This window comes from Aethalodelphis obliquidens, unplaced genomic scaffold, assembly GCF_003676395.1.
Source record: "Aethalodelphis obliquidens isolate GAN/ISIS:26980383/991018 unplaced genomic scaffold, ASM367639v1 scaffold46, whole genome shotgun sequence".
NCBI classification, from domain to species: domain Eukaryota; kingdom Metazoa; phylum Chordata; class Mammalia; order Artiodactyla; family Delphinidae; genus Aethalodelphis; species Aethalodelphis obliquidens.
In genome coordinates this window covers 5,225,483-5,245,467 of record NW_020837990.1, presented here as the reverse complement: position 1 = coordinate 5,245,467, position 19,985 = coordinate 5,225,483, and the positions used below count along the sequence as shown (strand labels likewise).

At 57.4% G+C, this 19,985-nt stretch overlaps 3 protein-coding genes across 4 annotated transcripts; 1 reads left to right on the top strand and 2 right to left on the bottom strand.

The window, feature by feature from the left end:
- Window positions 1-1,850: 1,850 nt before the first annotated feature.
- On the top strand, window positions 1,851-4,622 carry RNF26 (ring finger protein 26). Its single transcript, XM_027082054.1, has one exon. The coding sequence runs from the start codon at window positions 2,410-2,412 to the stop codon at window positions 3,709-3,711; it is 1,302 nt and encodes a 433-aa protein (XP_026937855.1). The 5' UTR covers window positions 1,851-2,409; the 3' UTR covers window positions 3,712-4,622.
- Window positions 4,623-6,119: 1,497 nt separating this feature from the next.
- Window positions 6,120-8,406, bottom strand: C1QTNF5 (C1q and TNF related 5). 2 transcript variants are annotated; one of them, XM_027082055.1, is made up of 3 exons: window positions 8,054-8,406; window positions 7,499-7,762; window positions 6,260-7,171 (listed from the first exon to the last, which is right to left on the bottom strand). In XM_027082055.1, the coding sequence occupies exons 1-3, from the start codon at window positions 8,388-8,390 to the stop codon at window positions 6,654-6,656; spliced, it is 1,119 nt and encodes a 372-aa protein (XP_026937856.1). In that variant the 5' UTR covers window positions 8,391-8,406; the 3' UTR covers window positions 6,260-6,653. The 2 variants fall into 2 exon arrangements, with proteins under 2 accessions (XP_026937857.1, XP_026937856.1); XM_027082056.1 differs by lacking the exon at window positions 8,054-8,406 and having other exon boundaries at window positions 6,120-7,171; window positions 7,472-8,002.
- A 103-nt stretch (window positions 8,407-8,509) lies between these two features.
- MFRP (membrane frizzled-related protein) lies at window positions 8,510-13,734 on the bottom strand. Its single transcript, XM_027082053.1, has 13 exons — window positions 13,567-13,734; window positions 13,340-13,442; window positions 13,114-13,227; window positions 12,864-13,025; window positions 12,517-12,730; window positions 11,968-12,098; window positions 11,715-11,840; window positions 11,410-11,486; window positions 10,888-11,036; window positions 10,273-10,403; window positions 9,996-10,127; window positions 9,274-9,401; window positions 8,510-9,183 (listed from the first exon to the last, which is right to left on the bottom strand). Exons 1-13 carry the CDS (start codon window positions 13,618-13,620, stop codon window positions 8,959-8,961), a joined length of 1,746 nt encoding a protein of 581 aa, XP_026937854.1. The 5' UTR covers window positions 13,621-13,734; the 3' UTR covers window positions 8,510-8,958.
- Window positions 13,735-19,985: the final 6,251 nt, after the last annotated feature.

Below are 19,985 nucleotides of genomic sequence, written 5' to 3'. Positions count from 1 at the left end.
ATAAGACCCCCAGCAACAATAACCACAACAGACTGTGATCTGGGCAGGAGGTTAAATAAATCTTTATATTATTCTCCTTTGTTTAGAGAAATTAGCATTTTGTGGCTAAAGCATAGGTGGGGTTGGGGGTAGAAATAGACTGTTCTGTAATATAAAATAACAATGGGAAGTCGGAGTCTGATGGCTAGAGAAAGGGAGGGGAAACCTCCAAAGGAAGAGGAAGACAAAGGGAAAACATGTCTCAGAGAAAACATTAAGTTGGGCCTGACAGATGTGAGAGAGAGGCTGGGGAAAAACCAGTGGAGTTTTAGAAGTTGCAGTCCTTGCCCTGCACTATGGTGTAACCCCTATTGGGAGCCCCTTGTTTCAGTAAAGGTGTGCTGCGTCCCTCACCTTCGTATGCATCAGTGGTGCTTTGGGGAAGAAAGGATTCAGGCAGTATTCAGGGTGGGGTGACAGAGACAGACACTTTCAGCAGTCCAGGCCAGAGTGGAGATGAAGAATTCAATGTGCTAACTAAAAACTGTCACTAGCCACCATAGTCACTGACCTTCAACATCCCCTGAAAGGAGTTCAGGGCAGAGATCAGGAATGAGGCACTCTGTGCTCTGGGAAAAACTGGCAGAACAGGCCTTCAGATAGTTATTTTCAGGAGAAGATTCTACGAGCCCAAATTCTTGCATCTTCTCACATCTAGAAAAGCACTTAAATCATTAACGGAGACATCTGCTCCTTGTGACCAGCAGCAACCTTCTGCCAAAATGTGTGCTGAATTGCACGTATGCCCCCCTTACCAAAATTACACATATATTCACCTCTCCCCTTACCTCTTCAGAGTAGTTCCTCAGAACTATCTCAGAGGCTGTCTCCTGAGCTATAGTCCTCATTTCACCCCAAATAAATCTTAACTCACGACTCTCATGTTTTGCTTTTTTTTTTTAAGTCGACAAATGCAAGCAGGAAATTAAAGCAATGGAGGCCAGGGGAAGGATAAGACCTCCAAGTATCCTTGGGCTTAGTAGAGAACACTAGGCTTCCCAATATACTTGGGATAGGATCTTAGATATTTTGAAGATTATTTGAATATTAAAGAAGAGGGTAAATTTTTGAGGAGCCTACTAAGGGTGCCCAGGCAGATATCTAACTAGAGCGTTCAAGTAAACAAATTAGTAGGGCCTGGGCTAGGAGGGTGAGCTATTTCCGGCATGTGACCTCCTTTTCTCACTGACAATGAGGTAATCTCCTGAGGATGCTGAGAAAACGTGATAGAGCTTGAGGAAACAGTTTGGAAATAGCACTTTGGGAATCCCCTATCACAATCTGTTTCCCCTTGAACTACTTGTGAGCAGGCACGTCTTAAACATTTTTTGTATCCTCATTTGTACAAATACAAATCCTCATTTGCATTTGTAGCAGGCTCAATAAACGACGGAATAAATGGATGAATGGAGGAGGACGAACGACTGAGTCTGAGGCTGCGGAGGCGGTGCAATCTTAGAGCCCAGCTCAGAGGCAGTGACCGCCAACCCGCACCTAAACAAATCAAGGCTGGAGGCCAAGTGAAAAGAACAGCGCCCACATTATCCCAGTCCAAAGTCCTGCTCCTTTAGGGGGCGGGGCTAGGGGGGGCAAGTTCACCTCTGCCCTTCAATTGACCAATCCTCGCCTCAAGGGGGCGGGGATTTCAATCTGTTCCCCCCCACCCCTTAAAGTACTAAATATGTTTGGGCGCCGTTCAAACGGACCAATGAGTGCTCGATGTTGCCTGCGCTTGGGCCTCACCGATTGGTCAGAGTTCGTCGTCCCTCCCTCCTTGTTACGCCTTTTGCCCCACCCGGTAGCACACAAGATGGCGGCGCCCAGCGGAGTAGAGGCTGCGCCTGGGGTTTGCTGAGGCTCGTTCCCTTCCCCGCTGCTCCCTTGGGCGCGAAGCGCCGCGAGCCCAGAGGACGGGGGCCGGGCGGGGACAGAGGCACCTGCGTAGCTGGACCGCGAGCCCGCGCCCAGCCTGCGCCGCCCCCACCCGGCCCCGGCCTGGCCCGATCCCTTCCGTTCCCGGTCTCCCCTCGTCTGACCCATTGCCTGGTCGTGGTATGCCACCACCAGGCCTCCAAAGCTGAGGTTTCTCCTCCAGCCCGGGATCACCTCCACTTTAGAGATGTTTGGGCTATTTCCTCCCAAAGAGCCCGCCTTTGGGGCTCCCGGACCGGCATCTGGCCCCCTTTCCCTCCGTTGAGACTCCACTTCCTTCTAACCCACTTCTTCCTCAGATTCTCCCTGTACTGGAGACTGCTCACTTCCCTTCCAAATTAATCCCCGACCTTCTCCTTCCCCCAAATATTGACAGCCCTGACACCCCCCTCAACCGGGAGCCAGACTTCCTTTTGGACTAACCCCCATAGCCCTATCATGGAGGCTGTGTACCTGGTAGTGAATGGGGTGGGCCTGTTGCTGGATGTGCTGACCTTGGTGTTGGACCTCAACTTCCTGCTGGTGTCCTCCCTCCTGGCTTCCCTGGCCTGGCTCCTGGCCTTCATCTACAACCTGCCACATACGGTACTGACTAGTCTTCTGCACTTGGGCCGTGGAGTCTTGCTGTCACTGCTGGCCTTCATCGAAGCCGTGGTTCCCTTCACCTTTGGGGGCTTTCAGGCCTTGTGTACCGTACTATACAGCTGCTGTTCTGGCCTGGAGAGCTTAAAGCTCCTGGGGCACCTGGCCTCCCACGGGGCGCTTAGGAGCCGGGAGATCCTGCACCGGGGTGTCCTCAATATGGTCTCCAATGGCCATGCTTTGCTGCGCCAGGTCTGTGACATCTGTGCCATCACCATGAGCCTGGTGGCCTATGTGATCAATAGCCTGGTCAACATCTGCCTTATTGGCACTCAGAACCTCTTCTCCCTGGTGCTGGCCCTGTGGGATGCAGTGATGGGACCGCTGTGGAGGATGACGGATGTAGTGGCTGCTTTCCTAGCCCACATTTCCAGCAGTGCTGTGGCCATGTCCATCCTCCTCTGGACCCCCTGCCAACTGGTACTGGAGCTCTTGGCCTCCGCTGCCCGCCTCCTGGCCAGCTTTGTGCTTGTCAATGTCACTGGCCTGGTGCTGCTGGCTTGCGTGCTGGCAGTGACAGTGACTCTGTTGCACCCGGACCTCACCCTGAGGCTGGCCACCCAGGCGCTCAGTCAGCTCCATGCCCGGCCATCCTACCACCGGCTCAGAGAGGATGTTGTGCGGCTCTCTCGCTTAGCACTGGGCTTGGAGACCTGGCGCCGAGTCTGGAGCCGTAGCCTGCAGCTGGCGAGCTGGCCTAACCGGGGAGGGGCCCCTGGGGCCCCCCAGGGTGGCCCTAGGAGGGTGCCCTCAGCCAGGACCTGGCGACAGGACGCTCTTCCTGAAGCTGGGCCCAGATCAGAGGCAGAAGAAGAGGAGGTCAGGATGGCCAGAGTGACAGCTGCCCGGGGCCGGGAGAGGCTCAATGTGGAGGAGCCTGTAGCTGGGCAAGACCCATGGAAATTGCTGAAGGAGCAAGAGGAGCGGAAGAAGTGCGTCATCTGCCAGGACCAGAGCAAGACGGTGCTGCTTCTGCCTTGTCGGCACCTGTGCCTCTGCCAGGCCTGCACTGAGATCCTGATGCGCCACCCTGTCTACCACCGCAACTGCCCACTGTGCCGCCGGGGCATCCTGCAGACCCTCAACGTCTACCTCTGAAGACTCCCTCCCCGCCTGCCCATCCCTCCACGCTCCACACAGCCACCTGCGCTAGGACAGCATTCCCACCTGATCTCTGGGTCCCAGCCTGAAGCCCCTCCTGCCGCTATGGCCGTCCTGCCGAGCCTCGGAGCCATACGTCCAGGACATGGAGATGGGAAACTCTGGAAGACGGTGGCTTGGCTGGGGGCAGGGTAACAGCTTATCCTTACCCAGTGGGTCCCAGTGATGCCGAGGGTGGTGAGTGTGTCACTCCGCGAGGCCCTGAGACTGTTCTCTGTGGACTCCCCTCCACCTTGCCAGGGCCCACCCAGATACCTGCGTGTGGGGCTCCCCCTCTCCGCTTCTGGTTGTTCTGTGGGGGTTGCAGGTTCTCTCCCTGCTCCCTTCCCACTTCCTCCCCCGCTTCTGCAGCCACACACATCAGTGTCATTTGGGTGTTGTGGCAACTCAAGGGCTTTGGAATGATCTTGAACATTTGCTTTCAGCTGGAGCCCCTGTGCTCTGGCAGGCTTTGGGGGTAGTGTCTCTCAGGTGCCCTTAGAGCTCCTTCTACCAGTCATGATCTTACGAGGCTCCCTTCTGACCTGACCCAACAGCTGGGATGAGAATTAACCCCCAGGTGTGTGTGTGTTTGCACCTGGCTTTGGGACCATGTGCCCTCTGACACCCCAGCACCACTGGGAACTGCAGGGGGGATAGCCAGATTTCTACTCCTATCCCTTTCACTCCCCACATCGCAGAGTGAGAAGGCATTCCCCTTCTGTTCGTCTCTCCCTGGCATCGGGGAGGGCAGACTGTGCACATTTCACTAGGGTCCAAGTACAGAAGGGGCCAGGGCCGAGAGGCATGCAGGTCCTTGAGGTGTCTGTCTGGCCCAGGATCCAATGAATGAAGTTCTGTTACAGCTCTGACGGCCTCTGTGTGCATCCTTGCAAGGGCGAGCCGTCGGTTAGGGTGACGGATGCTGCAGCAGGGTCCTTCGGTCCTGCCGGAGTCACAAGTGTGGTTGGTGGGGGACCTGGCAGAGAGATAAGATAGGGTGCCTTGGGGAGAGCCCCTGCCAGGTGTGGCTGGCTTTGCTTTCACCCTGTCTGATTTGTGCCCTCTCACGTGCACAGCTTTTGGAAAGCTCTCCTTATCTTTTCTATCTTTCCAGAATTAGCCCTAGGAGAGAGGAGTGTGAACTTGCCCACCCTTTGGGTCAGCCCTCCCAGCTTCTCCTCTGGTGCCACTCTTCCCAGGAGGGAACTTGGGGTTCCTACTGCCTGGAGTCCAACCTGCCCTCAGATCCCTGGAGGAGTTGGTGCTTGTCGTTGTGACTCTTGGCATAGAATGGCGCTGTGATGGGCTGGAGTATGGCTGTGGGGCCTCCTGGTGGACAGCTGGGAGGCCTGTCTCTAGCTCACTGGGTCCAGTCGCCGTTGGTCATATCCATCCTCACATGACCTGCAAGGCCGGGGGGACACTACCCCATAATTGTATGTTAAATCTAGGAGCGTGATGCCAGGGACAGCCTTCTGGAAGGGGGTGGGGGAGGGGAAAGCGGTAGATGGGAAGAAACTCCGAGGAGAGGCCCCTCCACTTTCTCTTGCGTTGAGAGCCTGAGCTGATGTGGGCGGGCCAGCCCGGGTTTGTTAGTCTTCGGGTCGGGGGTGGGGCAAGGAGAGGAGCCTTGGAGGGGCTTTGCGGCTAGCCTCAGACTGAGTGGTGTGGCCCGGTTCAGTGAGTGACTGTTCCCCACATGCACCTTGGAGTTGGGAGGCCTGAGGAAGGGCTCTTTTTTCCCCTTCCCCCAACCCTGGAGAGGGAGCTGAGCAAGGGGAGGCTTGGTTCCTTCCAGTCTCTGTTTAATGTGAGGATAAACATTTTATGAGAGAAGATAAACTTCCTGAGCTGGGAGCAAATAACCCCTTTTCCTCCACCCCCATCTGGAGTCCCACTGGCGGAGCTCAATACCCTTCCTCCCCCTAACCACCTTAGCAGTCAGGAGCTCAGCTACCTAGGGTCATTGCTGCATCCTGGAACTGGGCTGCCCTCTCGTGGCCATCTCCAAGATGACATCTCTAGACACCCAGGGACACTCCACTCCCCTGGCATGGGGGACAGAGAAGCTTTCCAGTCATCTAGGGACCAGGCAAGTAGCCAGAGCAGCCATGAATGAAAATCCTGGCTTCCTTTCTGTTGGTCAGGGCAGGGATGTGTGTGGTGAAGTCCCACCCAGTTCATATGACATCTCTGAGTTAGAAAAAGGGCTCCTCCTTCTGGGTGGCCAAAGTCTGACACCAGGACACCCTCCTCAGCAGGGGCTCCCGTTCACAACCTCCACCACTTACCAAGCAGGTCTGTGGAGCGGCCTGTCCTTCACCTGGGCCTGCTTCCTGTATCTCCTGGCCCATAGCTCCATCCAGCCCAAGAGCCCTCCCTTCTGCCTGAGCACCCTCCCCACCCACCGTCCTCCCTCTTCTCCCCATTCTCAGAATCAGGGCATCCCCACCAGTAAAGAAGAAAGGCTGAAGCCAGTAAGAGGGTTTTTGTTGTTGTTTTAAGATTTATTGAATGATCTCTGAGAAAAGGGCCCAGGAGCAGGAGGGATGAGGGAAGACCCAGAGAAGCAGAGGACTGGGAAGGGAGCACCCCACCTTGGGGTCCTGGGCCAGAGCAACTGCGGGGACTCACACCTGCCAGCACACCGCCAGCACGCTGCCTGCCAGCACTCCTTTGGTCTAGGGCAGAAATCCAGCCACTGCCCCGTGCTGCCAGCCCTGATCTCAGCCTCTGTCCCCATCCCCTGCCTGCAGCAGAACGGAGAGGCCCCCACCCCACCTCCGCGGTCATTCACAACATTCCAGGGGGGCCAGCCCTCCTGGATGACGTGGCTGTCAGTGTCATGCCCTCCTGCCCTTTGAGTGAGACAGCGTGCGCTCACTTTCCAGTGGGCATCAAGCGAAGACTGGGGAGTTGTGCCAGTCAGAATACACTAGAAATCCAGAGAAGGTGCTGTCTGTCTTGATGCTGGCGTAGATGCCAATATAGTCACCCACGCCCACCTGTACCCACACCTGGTCTTTGGGCTCCAGCCTCACCATGGTGCCCCCGGAGAGCGAGGCTGGCTTGGGCCACCCCCCGAAGAACTGGAAGAAAGAGGCGATGGACTCTCCATTCTTGACCAGATCGAACTGCAGGCTAGCCCGGTAGACGGTGGCGTGGACGGCGAAGTAGTAGACCCCGGGCACGTGGCAGGTGAACTTGCCGGTGACGGCGTCGTAATGTCCCTGCTCATTCACCAGCACGCGGTCGAAGGGTAGGGGCGCGTCCGACGGCGGGGGCACCCGGCTCTCTGAGCGCTTGGCACTGAAGGCGGAGCGCGGAGGCACCGAGCACTCGCCTGCCGGCCCGGCCGCCCCCACGGGGCCTGCTTCTCCTCGCGGCCCGGGCTCCCCACGCGGCCCCGGGAGGCCTGCAGGGGTGGGGGTGGGGGGAAAGCGGAGCAGTTAGGGCGCGCCCGCCGCGGGCCTCCAGCATCCTCCCTCAGCCTCCCACCTGCCCCTTCCCGGGCGGGGCCGCCCTGCGCCCCAGGACCCGCTCCACGCTTCCTGCAGGCCTTGGGGCAGATCTGAGTGTCCCAGGGGTTCTGGCTCCCGCAGCTGAGTCCCTCTCTCCCGGCTCCGGCCGGGTCGGACGGGGACGGGAGCGGCGCCCCCTAGCGGCAACCCCGAGCCCCGGGACCCTGGGAGCAGGAGAGGGGCCGCACTCTTACCAGCCTCCCAGCGGAGGCGCTTCTTACCCGGCCTCCCGCCCTCGCCTTTCTCTCCCGGAGCGCCGGGCGCGCCGTCGCGGCCGTCGCGGCCGTCGCGGCCGGGCAGACCCTGGCTGCCATGGTGGCCCGGCGTGCCGGGGAGGCCGGGGTGCCCCGGGCACAGGCTGGGGATCTTGTTGTCGTCCAGCGGGGGCGAGCCGGCCGCCAAGCCCAGGAGCAGCAGAGCGAGGAGCGGCCTCATGGCGCTGGCACGCGGAGCCCGGACGCCGCGGGCCTCTGGTCGTCTGTGGGCTGGGCAGGACAGGAGTCGGGACCCAGAATCCTGGGACCTGCCTCGGTCCCCGCCCCGGCGCAGCCGGCTCGGTCCCCACCCCACTGCCATGTCCCTGAGTGAGGCTGAGTGGCCTCGAGGGGACGAAGAATGGGGCGCCCCTAGACCCAAGAACCCCGAGAGCACTGCGCAGGGGGAAGGAGAGGCCGGCCCTCTCCCCACCACCACCCCGGGCCGGCGTCCAGTCTTTCCCACAGTCCCCTCCCCCATCCCCATTTCCCCGCCCCCCCCCCCTTCGCGACCAGACTCACCCCCCTCCCGGCTCCCGGGGCTGCTCGCTCTCTCTGTGGCCTCCTTCGGGTCTCTCGCTACTCCGGACCCTCCAGTTGACTCCTGCTTGCTACCTTCCTTCCCTGCGCTTCTCTCTAGCCAGGCGCCCCCTGCCCTAGGCGTCCCCCTGGTCCCGGTTCGTTCCTTGCCGGCTCTGCTCTGCTCCTCCCAGACTCCAAGAGGAAACCAGTTGTTCAGGGGCCAAGAGCCCGGGCCGGGAAATAGCAGGGAAATAACTCGTGGTGTCGCCCGGCGGCCGGCCAAAGTTTGGTGGAGAAAGGAGGGAGAGATTTGAGGCGGGCGCAGAGGCAGAACCATGAGAAACAGACGCTCAGGGCATCTACAGCTCCAAGGAGCTGGAAGGAGAGATGGTGCCACGACGGAGATCAAAGACAACACTCTAGTCCAGGAGAAATAGAAGCTGAGAACCGAGGGTGGACGGTTCTAGAAGCAGTAGACAACTGGATCCCCAGGGCTCAGAATAGGGGCTGCCACATGACTAGGCACTGGATACATTTTTTTTGGAATAAATGAAAAAGTGAGAAAGAGGGTGGTAGAGAGCCTGAAAAAGCAGATGGAGGTGAGGAAGGTAGAAGGTGGGAAATTGGGGTCAGAGGCTTGGGTGGGAAGCAATCTAGATGATCACTGGTACAGTGTGGAGTCAGGCCAGCTGTTTGCAGCAGCTGGGGCAAATAAAAGGATAGGGAAGGATCTGGCAGGGTGGGAGGGTCCCGTTAGCCCCGCTGAGGACTCCTCTTCCCCTCCCTGGGAGGACCCAGAGGGGATGGGCAGAGTCCCATGCTGGTCCCCTTCCTTTGCTCCCCTGCCTGCCCACCCTGGTAGGCAAAGGAGGCTGGGCAGCAGAGGGCAGGGGCCCGCCTCAGGGTCAGGGCTGGGCACAAGCCTCCAAGCCAGCTGCCTCAGGCAGCCTGTTGCAGTTAAAGGGCCAGGGGGTGCCCAGTAGTGCCAGGCCAGACTGGCACTGGCGCTCTGCCTCCTGGCAGACAGAGCGGCAAGGGGGAAGGACACTGCCTAGCGGGGTGCAGTGGGGCACAAGTAGCCCACAAAGGAGCCTCCGGAAATTCTGGTAGCAGGGCAGGCTTGTCAGGCTCTGTGGAAGGAGGAGACCAGCCCTCAGGCACCCTGCTCCCCCAGTTCCCTCCCCTCCCTGGGGGTTCCTCCTTATCTCTCCCTGGAGCACCTTGTAACCTCTGAGGACCTCCACCACCTCCTCCTGGGTGGCCATGCCCACCCAGATGTTAGGGAAAGCCGTGGTGTTGTAGCTCAGACCGATGCACATCTCCACCTGGACAGGTTCACAGGCCAGCTCTGCAGGAGTGGGAGGGGAGGGTCACTCTGGGGAATACTCACTGGCTGTGTGAGCTGGGACAAGTCACCTAAGCGCTCCCTATGGGTCAGACGGGGAGAATCAAAGGAGATAACACAGAGAGATGCTTTATCCATGTCGAGGATTCCTGTTTTCCTTGAGAGCCTACTCCAGGCATCATTCGCCAGCCCTGGGCATCATGCAGGCACGTCTATGATCTCAGGGAGCTAGGGGCACCAACATTGGCAGGACCAGGGCATCTGGAAGGAGCTCCCCCGCTCTCCCCCCATCTCTGAGGTGGGCCCTGGAGAGGGCCTCCCTGTGTGACAAGGCTGGATGGGCTCTTGAAGCCTCAACCATCAACTCCCAGATTCCCATTTCCCTCGGGGGTGACACTAAGTACCCTTGCCACTCCTGGGGGAGAATCCCTCCAGTATTTGGTGGAGTGGTCCAGAGTCAGGCTACTGGGCCCCCCACCCCATCAGGGAAGATAGGGATGGCTGTTATGACACGTGCCAGTGGGTTTCTAGGGATGGGCACCCGGTCCGCTCAGGCCTGCCAGCCCCCCTTGCGGTGCCCTGGGGCAGGCTCCTCACCTGGGGGTGGGAGCAAGGGGATGCTGCAGTTGTCATCGCTGCTCTCTGTGCAGTCTCTCCACATGCCACACATCCACTGCAGATTCTTACACCCTCCATCCCGGCAGGAGAACTCTCCGGGCCCACAGGGGTCTGCAGGCACAGGGGGCATGGCAGTGCCCTGGGACATGCCTGTACCCCCACTGCCTTCACAGTGCCCTGACCAGGGTCCAGAGCCCTTCCCTGTTCTCCTGGAGGTGCCTCCACTGCCCACACTCACTCGCCCAGGGCCACCTACTCTCTGTGGCATTGAGGGCCCGGTAGGTGGCCGAGAAGCCCCCGATGCTGATGCCATGGTCTGTCCTAAAGAGCACAGCCAGCTGGTGGTGCGAGGAGATGAGGCGCGGAGGCGGCTCTGCTCCACAGAACCTGCCCAAAGCAGACAGCAGTCCTGGCACGGGGCCCCCCCGCAGACGCGGCACGGAGCTGGGTGCTCTGGGCGATGCCAGAGGGGATGGGAGGCATAGTCACTGACTCATGGGACTGGAGAGGAAGACACACATGTTCAGGAGACAAAGTACTAAACAAACGAAACAAACTGCTTGAACTGGAGCCCCTTCGACCTGGGGAGAATCAGTGAGGGTTCTGGGGGAAGCTATAAATAGACGGGGCAGGTGGGAGAGCTGGGACGGGGAGGAGCCTCCTGGAGGAGGAGGAGCAAAGGTGAGAGGGACAGGTACGAAGGTGAGGAAGGACGAGCCTTTTTCAGGGTGACAGTGCGGGGACCTCCAGCTTGGCGCAGGTGAAGACAATGAAGCTAGTGCGTGTGTGGGCCGGTTTGTAGGAAGCCTTGACCTCGGACTCTGGAGGATGGGGTTTATCCTCAGCTCCTCCCCGCTGGCTCCGCCAGTACCTGCCCAGGAGGCTGAGGGCCCCTGAGTTGCGGGTCTCATACACTTCCACGTAGTCAAACTTGCACTCGTCCTGAGCTTCCAGGCTGAAGTTGTGGAACAGCAGTTCGACGCCATGTCCAGCGGGCACCGAGATGTGCCAGGTGCAAAGCTGGGGGAGGGCACAGGTGGAGTAATTTATGGGTTCCTTCTTCTGTCCCGATCGGGGCCTCCAGGCTTGAGCTCCAGATGGGCTTCCCCCTGCTGCAGGCCGGGTAGGGAGTGGGTGGGCCCTGCCCACACTGCTCGCATCATCGGTGGTGGCGGAAGGGCCTTTAACTTATGTGGTCTCAGAGATAAGCTTACCCAGCACAGGAACATGGATACCTAGTAAGCACTTAATATTGTTCTCTTCCTGCCTGCTTGATCTCTGACCTTCCCAAGTACAAGGCAGCCTCTGCCATGCTGTTCTCAGTCGCACTAACCCGGATGCTCAGGTGTGCCCACGCAGGCTGCACCACCCTCCCTATGGAGCGCTGGCTTACCTGTTGGTGAGGGTACTGCTGCAGGTAGCTGGGAGCAGAGAAAGTGCCCTGGAGCCCAGTCAGGTTCCCCCCACACCCTGTAGAGAGGAGGAGGGGCTCATGAGTTTGCCAGGGTCTGTGCCTTCGCCCGGTAGGGCGAGCAGGGATGGCAGAGAAGAGTTTTGGCTGTGCCCGTGGGGAGACAAGTTCTGGGCCAGAAGAATGACCAGGCAGGTTTGGAGCTGGGCCAGGCCTGGGGAGGCCAGCCTGAACCTGGATCAGATGCCTGAGGACAGTACCCGCCCTGAGGCTGGCCGGGCCCTTACCCGAGAACTTGGCGCTGCAGTTGGCCTCGTCACTGCCATCAGCGCAACTGGCAAAGCCGTCGCACACCGAGTCGGGTAGCAGGCAGACGAGCTGGTCGCAGGGGAACTCATCGTGGGCACAGCTCCCTGGGGGCGGGCATCTGGATTCAGAACCCCCTAGAATCTCTACCCCTTTTGCAGGGCTGGGAGTGGCTGGAGAGGGGGGAAGCGGACAGTTGACAGGTAGCTGGGGACCTGGCGGGAAAACACTCACCATGACCGGGGGCCACGGCCTGGTACCAGGCATGGAAGCCAGATCCTTCCACGCTGCTGTCGGAGACGAAGGCCACGCGGAGGTGGCTGGCATTGGTGTTGAGTGTCGGGGGAGGCACCCTCCCACACACTCTGCAAGAAGCCAGATTGGGAGTGACGGAGGATCAGAGCTCAGGGCCAGCCAGAGTGGAGCCTGCCTGGGCCCTGCGGTCCTCTTCCCTCAAGCCCCGTCCTGGGGACGATGTGTCCAAAAGGTTCCTTTCATTTCCAGCAGAGCTCTGACCTCCCTAGCTCCTGCACGTCCATTCTTGAGGCATTTATCCATGGGAAAGATATGTGGGAGCTCCAATTTCCAGATTTGGAAACCAAGGTCAGAGAGGGGAAGTGACCTTCCCAAGGTCATATAGCAAGATGGTGGCAGAGCTGGGCCCAGAGGCCAAGCCTCTCCGTTTCCTCCCAGTCAAGAATTTCCCACTGCAGTTCCCTGGTTCTGCCCTCCAGACAGTGGTTCAGGAGGGGGGTGGGATCTCCTGGGGGCAGAGGGACCCACCTGAGGAGGGGGCCTTCAGGCTCGGGGGAGATTTCCAAGCGATCAAAAAGACAGGAGGCCACGCTCTCCACGCTGAGAGCTTCGATCTTGAGCTGTATTGCGTGGTCTGTGGCCACTTGGATATACCACACGCAGTGGGCGTTGGGTGGGTAAGGGTCTGGGTAGTCAGGGCTGCTGAAGAAGCCCCTTGGGCCAGGAAGGAGGCCCCCACAGGCTGCAGGGACGGAGGTTAGAGTTCAGAGGTCAAAAGGAGAGAGACTTGTTTTTATAAGATGCCTCTTCCTGGCCTCCCCTCCCCCCTGCCATCTTGGGCCCTTCTCCGGGAAGATCTGCCCCGTAGTACTCACTCGACTGGGGTGCGGGGCTCACGCCTGCCTCCGGTTGCCCTTTAGGGGTCCCAGTTGCCTGAGAGGTGGTGGGGATGGGAGTGGGGGTGGAGCCAATGGTGGTGAGGCCTTGGGAAGGCAGTGGATGATGGGAGGGCCCGGACGCGGCTGTAGCCTGCAATTCTGGAGGCGGGAAGACGGGGGAGTGGGATTCAGAGGTGCTGGATCTCTTGCAGGGCATGGGAGACTCATGGAGGCCTTGGGAACTTACGGGCCAGGATGATGGCCACCAGCAGCCCCAGCAGCAACAGCAGCAGGCTGGCCAGCAGGAGGACACACAGCCAGGAGAAGTGGCAGTCAGGCTGCAGCCCTCGGGGACGCCGACCTGCGGGCAGGCGGGGTGGGCTTTTGAGACCCCTTTCGCTTGGGCATCTCTCACACAGCCCTTAGCCGCTGGGCCTTTCTGTCCTACCCAGCTCACCCCGTGAGATGGTTACCATGCCAGGGAGCTCGGGTGCTGCAGCTGGCGTCCTCCTGGAGGCTGGGTAGGGGGCAAGGTGGCCCTGATTCAGGCTCAAAAGCAGGATTGCAGAATTCAGTCTGAAGGGAGAGACTTGAGGGCTGAGGGCCGGTGGCAGCACTGCCTGGCAGGTGTGTTCACTGGGCACTGCCAGCCCTAGGTGGGCATCTGGGTCTTGCGGGAGTGGTCCTGTATGACCCTTACCTTGCTCAGCTCTGTCGCCTCCACGCAGAGGATGATGTCTGAGCAGTCCTTCATGGCTCTAGGCTCTGCATGGCTTTCTCGAGTCCCTGCGACAGCCCAAGACCCCAGAGGGCCCGCTCCCTGCCCCGAGGCCGCCTCTCAAAGGGGCAGCCTCTGCTCCGCTCCCTGAAGACGAGGGCTGCCAGGCTAGACCAGCTCTCCCGCTGCCCTGGGCAGACTGGTTCCAGGCTGGTTCTGGCTACTGGCTATTCTGTCTCTGTGTGGGGGAAGGGACAGCAGGCAGAAGGAATCCGCAGCGGCATGAAATGGTCCCTTAATCCAACTCAGCTGAGGATGCCGAGGTCGAGACCCTGGCACAGAGCAGCGGTCCTTAAAGGCGCAGGCTGAGAACACCCGTGGAGGAAGCTCGGTGCTCTGTTGGGGGTGTGACCAGGGGGCTGGCCACCCCATCTCCTAACCTCACTGAGGTGCCGAGTGAGTGTCTGAGGGGTGCTGGGAAGGAAGGGAGACAGCGGGGCAGTTTTACAGGCACGAGGGAGCCTTCGAAGCCAGGTGTGACGGTTTGGCAGCTTCAAGGCCTGTGAGTCCTCAAGGTCCTGGACAGACCAGCAGCCCATCGCTGCTGGCCATCAGGGCGACCGAGGCATTAGCCAAGCTGGGTCTTTGGCAGTCCCCCTAAAGCACCTGGGTGCCTGGGACAAGGAGATAAGTGTTTCTGGGCTGCTCGTGTCTGTGCTGATGTGAGTCGGGGAGCTTGAGGGGTTGGCTGCCTCAGCCCGTAGGAGAAAGGGCAGTGGAGGAGGTGACGCTGCCCAAGGCCTTGGACGGGTCGGTCAGGGCTGGCCCTTCAGATGGGCTGTGGAATCCGGCAGGTGGTACCATCTGCTGTTGCAGGATAGAAAGCCTGCCCTCTGAAAACTACATCACTCCGTGACTCTCTTTCTCCACGAGCGAAGTTCTCTCGGAAAATCCCAGCCTGGCGCAGCTGTCCTCGGGGAGAAGGGAAAGGGCTTGTTAATCTGTTTTGTGTTAGCCGTGCTCACGCTGAGTTGGGTAGGGCAGGAGGTGGGGAGGCAGCATAATATTTCTGGCTACTGTTTGTAGAATGTCTGTTACGTATTAGGCCCTGGGCCAGAGGTCCTACGTGCAGTTTCTCTCCTTGAATCACTCTGGGAGGTAGCATAACCATTTTACAAATGATGGCCGAAGGCTCCGAGAGGTTAAGTAACTTTCCCAAGGTCACATCAGCTTCCCCAAGATACAGAGACAAGAGTTGAACCCAGGGCTGGGTAAATCCAAAGCACATGTTTTCTCTGACACATGTCTTTTTTTTTTTTTTTTTTTAAATATTTATTTATTTATTTTTGGCTGCGTTGGGTCTTCGTTGCTGCTCACGGGCTTTCTCTAGTTGCAGTGCGCAGGATTCTCATTGCGGTGGTTTCTCTGTTGCAGAGCACGGGTTTTAGGCGTGCAGGCTTCAGTAGTTGTGGCCCTCAGGCTCAGTAGTTGTGGCTCACGGGCTCTAGAGCACAGGCTCAGTAGTTGTGGCGCATGGGCTTAGTTGCACCACGGCATGTGGGATCTTCCCGGACCAGGGCTCAAACCCATGTCCCTTGCATTGGCAGGCGGATTTTTAACCACTGCTCCACCAGGGAAGCCCCACACATCTTTCACTCTACACTGGCCTAAGGCAGGCTGGTGACAGAGGGGAACTAAGTGAAGAACCCAGTGGGGAGAGAAGAAACAAAGGAGACAGATTCTGCGATCCCCGATCCCCCGCGGCAGCTCTCTTCACACTCAGGAGATCCCCCTCAACACCCAGCTCCTCTCCTTTCAACCCCTAGAGGGCCCGGGGCTGCTTTTGTCTAGCGGACAAGCCTTTCCTTGGTCCTAAGATGTGAACTGCTTTTAGAGGGTTTGAGAGGTCAAAAGTATTTCTATAATAACACGTAGGTGTTATTTGTCCTTCTCCCTTTCTTTCCTTCCTCTTGAGTGAACAGCGTGGTTTCCAGAGGCTGCATGATGTGAAGGAGGTGAGAATCCAGTTAATGAGATTTGCAAAAATGTAAAACAAAGTTATCCTTCTTACTAAGTTCTTTTTGTTTTGGAAAATGTAGTTTTAAAAAAAATGGGGGCTTCCCTGGTGGCGCAGTGGTTGAGAGTCCGCCTGCTGATGCAGGGGACATGGGTTTGTGCCCCTGTCCGGGAGGATCCCACATGCCGCTGAGCGGCTGGGCCTGTGAGCCATGGCCGCTGAGCCTGCGCATCCGGAGCCTGTGCTCCGCAACGGGAGAGGCCACAACAGTGAGAGGTCCGCGTACCGGGGGGAAAAAAAAAAAAAAAAAGGGACTTCCCTGGTGGTCCAGTGGTTAAGATTCCATGCTTCCACTGCAGAGAGCACTGGTTCGATCCCTGGTCGGGGAACTAAGATCTCACAAGCCAAGCCATGCGGCACGGCCTAAAAAAAATTTTTTTTGTTAAATGTTATTTATATTAGCATGTAAAAGGTTTGCTGTTATTTTAAAATTTATTTAAAAATTAATAAGAAAAGGGACTTCCCTGGCGGTCCAGTGGTTAAGAGTCTGTGCTCCCAATGCAGGGGGTGTGGGTTCAATACCTGGTCGGGGAACTAAGATTCCATATGCCGCGTGGTGTGGCCGAATAATAACAAAAAAAAAATTAATAAGAAAATATTTTAATTCCTTTCCATTCTGATTTTAACACGGTAAATGTTAATAGCTATAACAGCCAGGGAGACTTCTTGGAAGAGGTGGGCATTTAGTCTAAAGTTAGAGAGTTGAAAAAGATTTTAATAGGTAGAATTTGGGGGTTGGGTAGGGATTCCAGAAAGGAGGGGATACTTAGCACTATGGGCCTAAGGAGGCTGGGTTGTAACCCATTTTAAGCAGGGAGTGGCTTGGTCAGATCTGGGTCTCAGAACAGCCCCTGTTTGTGGGAAGGTGGTGGAAAGGAGGCAAGGGGGAGGCTGGGAGGGCCAGAAGCTTCTCTCTGGCTTTGCCATTGCCCATGGCCATCCTCCACGACACCCCTGGCTCTGCTGGCACAGGTGCCCTTGCGACTGGCTGCTTCATGGACATGTTCCTAGGGGAGAAGGTCAGCCAGGCCAGGGGCCAGGTCAGGGTGGGAGAATGGCACCGGTAAAGGGACAATGAGAGAAATAGAACAGACACCCCTCAGCTCATCAGCTCATTTGACCCTTATAACAGCCCTGGGAGCCAAGGTCAGGGAGGTGTGTTTGTTCCCATTTTCCAGATGTAACTGAGGCACCAGTTACCAGGCTGGGTTTCAGAGCTGGGTCTGTTGGATTCCTGATTCTCAGCTTTTGGTCTTCCTTTCCTTTTCTTCCCTTCCCTTTCCCTTTCCCTTTCCCTTTCCTTTCCTTTCTTTCATTTTATTTTTGGCTGTGTTGGGTCTTTGTTGTTGCATGCAGGCTTTTCTCTGGTTGTGACGAGTGGGGGCTACTCTTCATTGCAGTGCGTGGGCTTCCCATTGTGGTGGCTTCTCTTGCTGTGGGGCATGGGCTCTAGGTGTGTGGGCTTCAGTAGTTGTGGCACACGGGCTCAGTAGTTGTGGCTCGCAGGCTCTAGAGCACAGGCTCAGTAGTTGTGGTGCACGGGCTTAGTTGCTCTGCGGCATGTGGGATCTTCCCGGACCAGGGCTCGAACCCATGTCCCCTGCATTGGCAGGCGGATTCTTAACCACTGCGCCACCAGGGAAGCCCTCCCTTTTTTTTCCTTTCCTTTCTTTTACATTTTCCATGTTCTTTCTATAAACCGTGTAGAATAGCGGGGGCGAGAGGTACTGTGGGCAGGGACTCCTGCAGGCTATGTGTGCAGAGGACGCCTGGGCTGTGAAGCCCTGGGAGGTTTCAGGCCTGTGGCCATTGAGCTCCAGGTTGCTTGCTTCGTTCTTGGCTGCCTCTTGGGCTTCCTCTTCTTCCTTTGCAGGCCCCGGGGCCTCGGCCTTCTTGCCTCTTCCTTCTCCGGGGGTCTCCCCATCTCCCCCACTGCCTGCAGGGACACTGTGTCTCCAGCCCTCCCTTTTCTTGCTGCTGTGGGGACGTTTGCATGGACTTTCCTGCTGACGGCTATGGGTAAAACTAACAAGCAAAGGGAAGTTAGCTCTTTTCTTGCTCAAGTGATTTCTACACCCCCGGAAGCTCCACTGGGCTTTTGCTTTTGTTCCTGCAAGCTTGGATCCTGGCAACTCGGCCTGGCTGGCTATCTGTGGCTCCCCCCGACCTTTTTTTTTTTTTTTAAATTTATTTGTTTTATTTATTTATTTTTGGCTGCATTAGATCTTCACTGCGGTGTGCGGGCTTCTCATTGTGGCGGCTTCTCTTGTTGTAGAGCACAGACTGTAGGCACGCGGGCTTCAGTGGTTGTGGCTCCTGGGCTCTAGCGCGCAGACTCGGTAGTTGTGGCACACGGGCTTAATTGCTCCGCGGCATGTGGGATCTTCCCGGACCAGGGATCGAACCTGTGTCTCCTGCATTGGCAGGCGGGTTCTTAACCATCATGCCACCAGGGAAGCCCTCTCTGGCCCCTTTATAACCAGGAGGGGCAAGGCCAGCTTGAGGTTAGCTATCACCTTCTAGACTCCGGCTCACTAGCTCTCCCTCCTGCTGGCCCTCCAGCTCCAACCCTCCACTCCAGCCAGACCAGCCTCTTCCTTGTCCCTGGCACACTGTACCCACCCTACCTGTCTTTGTCCAGGCCTGTGCTCTGATCTGAATGCTTTCCTTTTGCTGGCTCCCAGGGCCAGCGTTATAGATGTGCATTAGGACTTGACTCCCCGCCACCCTCCCGAGATCCGTCAAATACTCTCTCCTCTCCTTGTTCATTGCCACCCCTACCCTTGACTCTTACCCTCTGGTTCCTGGATCTTTAGTCTCTAGGAGCCCGGATGCCTGCAGCTCCATCCCAGCCAACCCACTGCCGTCTCCAAGGGGCAGGTCACACCGAGTATCAGGAAATCAGAAAAGCTCAGCCCTTGGCTTTGGAATGCCCAACCAGTGGCTCTGCCTCACTAACTCTGTGTGGTTTGGGCGATGCTGTACTTACTTCACATTCCTGAAAAGTCAGAGGCACCCTGAGAGGCCAGGGGAACTCAGCATTTGCTGAGGATCACCCAGCTAAGAGAATCTTAGTGGAGCATTGATGGTGCAGTACTGGAAATAGAGGTGAGGTGGGGGAAATAGACATTCGTTGAGTACCTACTATGTGCTGAACACTCACAACTCTGAGTAGCTCTTGTTATGCTCAGATTACAGAGGTGGAAACTGAGGCTCAGAGAGATTAAGTAATTTGCTTGGACTGGGAACGCTTGGACTCTGCTGTCTCCTGCCTCCTGCACAGGTGCTTGTTTGTGCCCCTAGAACAGTGAAGGACGGGACCCTCAGAGACGTGTGGGCCCAGGTATGCGACAGATAGTGCTGGTTTTGCCCTTGGGTGTGTGCATGTGTAGAATCAGGGAGTTCCCTGGTTACGTTGCTGTTGAGCTCAGTTGATAATAGACACGGGGTTGGGAAATTTGCTGCAGAATGTCCTGCAAAATGCTGTCAATTATTCGACCAAAAGGAAGAGTATTCAGATGGAAAGAGATCTGCGTGGGGAGTCAAGATCCCTGGGTTCCGTCCTGCCCCCGCCACCGATGAGCTGGTGGACTCGCGGCTTCTTTACAGCTCGTGTCCTCACTGGCAAGGTAAGAAGGTGGAGAAGGTGACCCTTACGGAAAGTGGTATGCATTTTCTGAGCACTGATCACTTTAAAACGTATAAACTCTCAACGTGGAATCAGGGAATCAGAGGTGTGCAAGTCCTCTAACGTAGGACTTGTACTTAGGGAAAAAGTGACTTGGAATAACACTTGAGCTGAGACCTTCGAGGTCCTCTAGTCCAATCTCCCTAATTCACAGATGAGACACTAAGGCCCAGAGGGAGGGAGGTTCTTGCTCAAGGTCACACAAGAACAGGTGCAGGGAGAGCTCCACCCCTAGGGAGAGGCCTGTTGGGATGCCAGCAAGGAATGGGGGAAGAAATCCCAGTTGCTAGGAGGCAAAGCTGATGGGTAAGGAAACACGGGGACAGGTTGTGTTTGGGGATCTGTGCAGCACTAGCACCTGTTGCCATGGGGATGAGAAAGCACCACAAGTACAGAAAGGAGGGCTGGGAGCAAGGGTGGAGGGGGCTGAGCCCCCACCCTCGATGTTAGTTATAGTCTGTCTGTTCCCCAGTGGAAGACAACAAAAGCACACAGGTGGCTTCTACCTCCAGTGAAGAACTAGTCACAGGAGAGGTACAGCACCTTACATTGATTTGAGGCTCAGCCATCCATTTTGCTCTAAGCCTAATGTTTCCATCTTGAAGGTGATCCTGTTCACTTGTGGTTTGGGGGAAA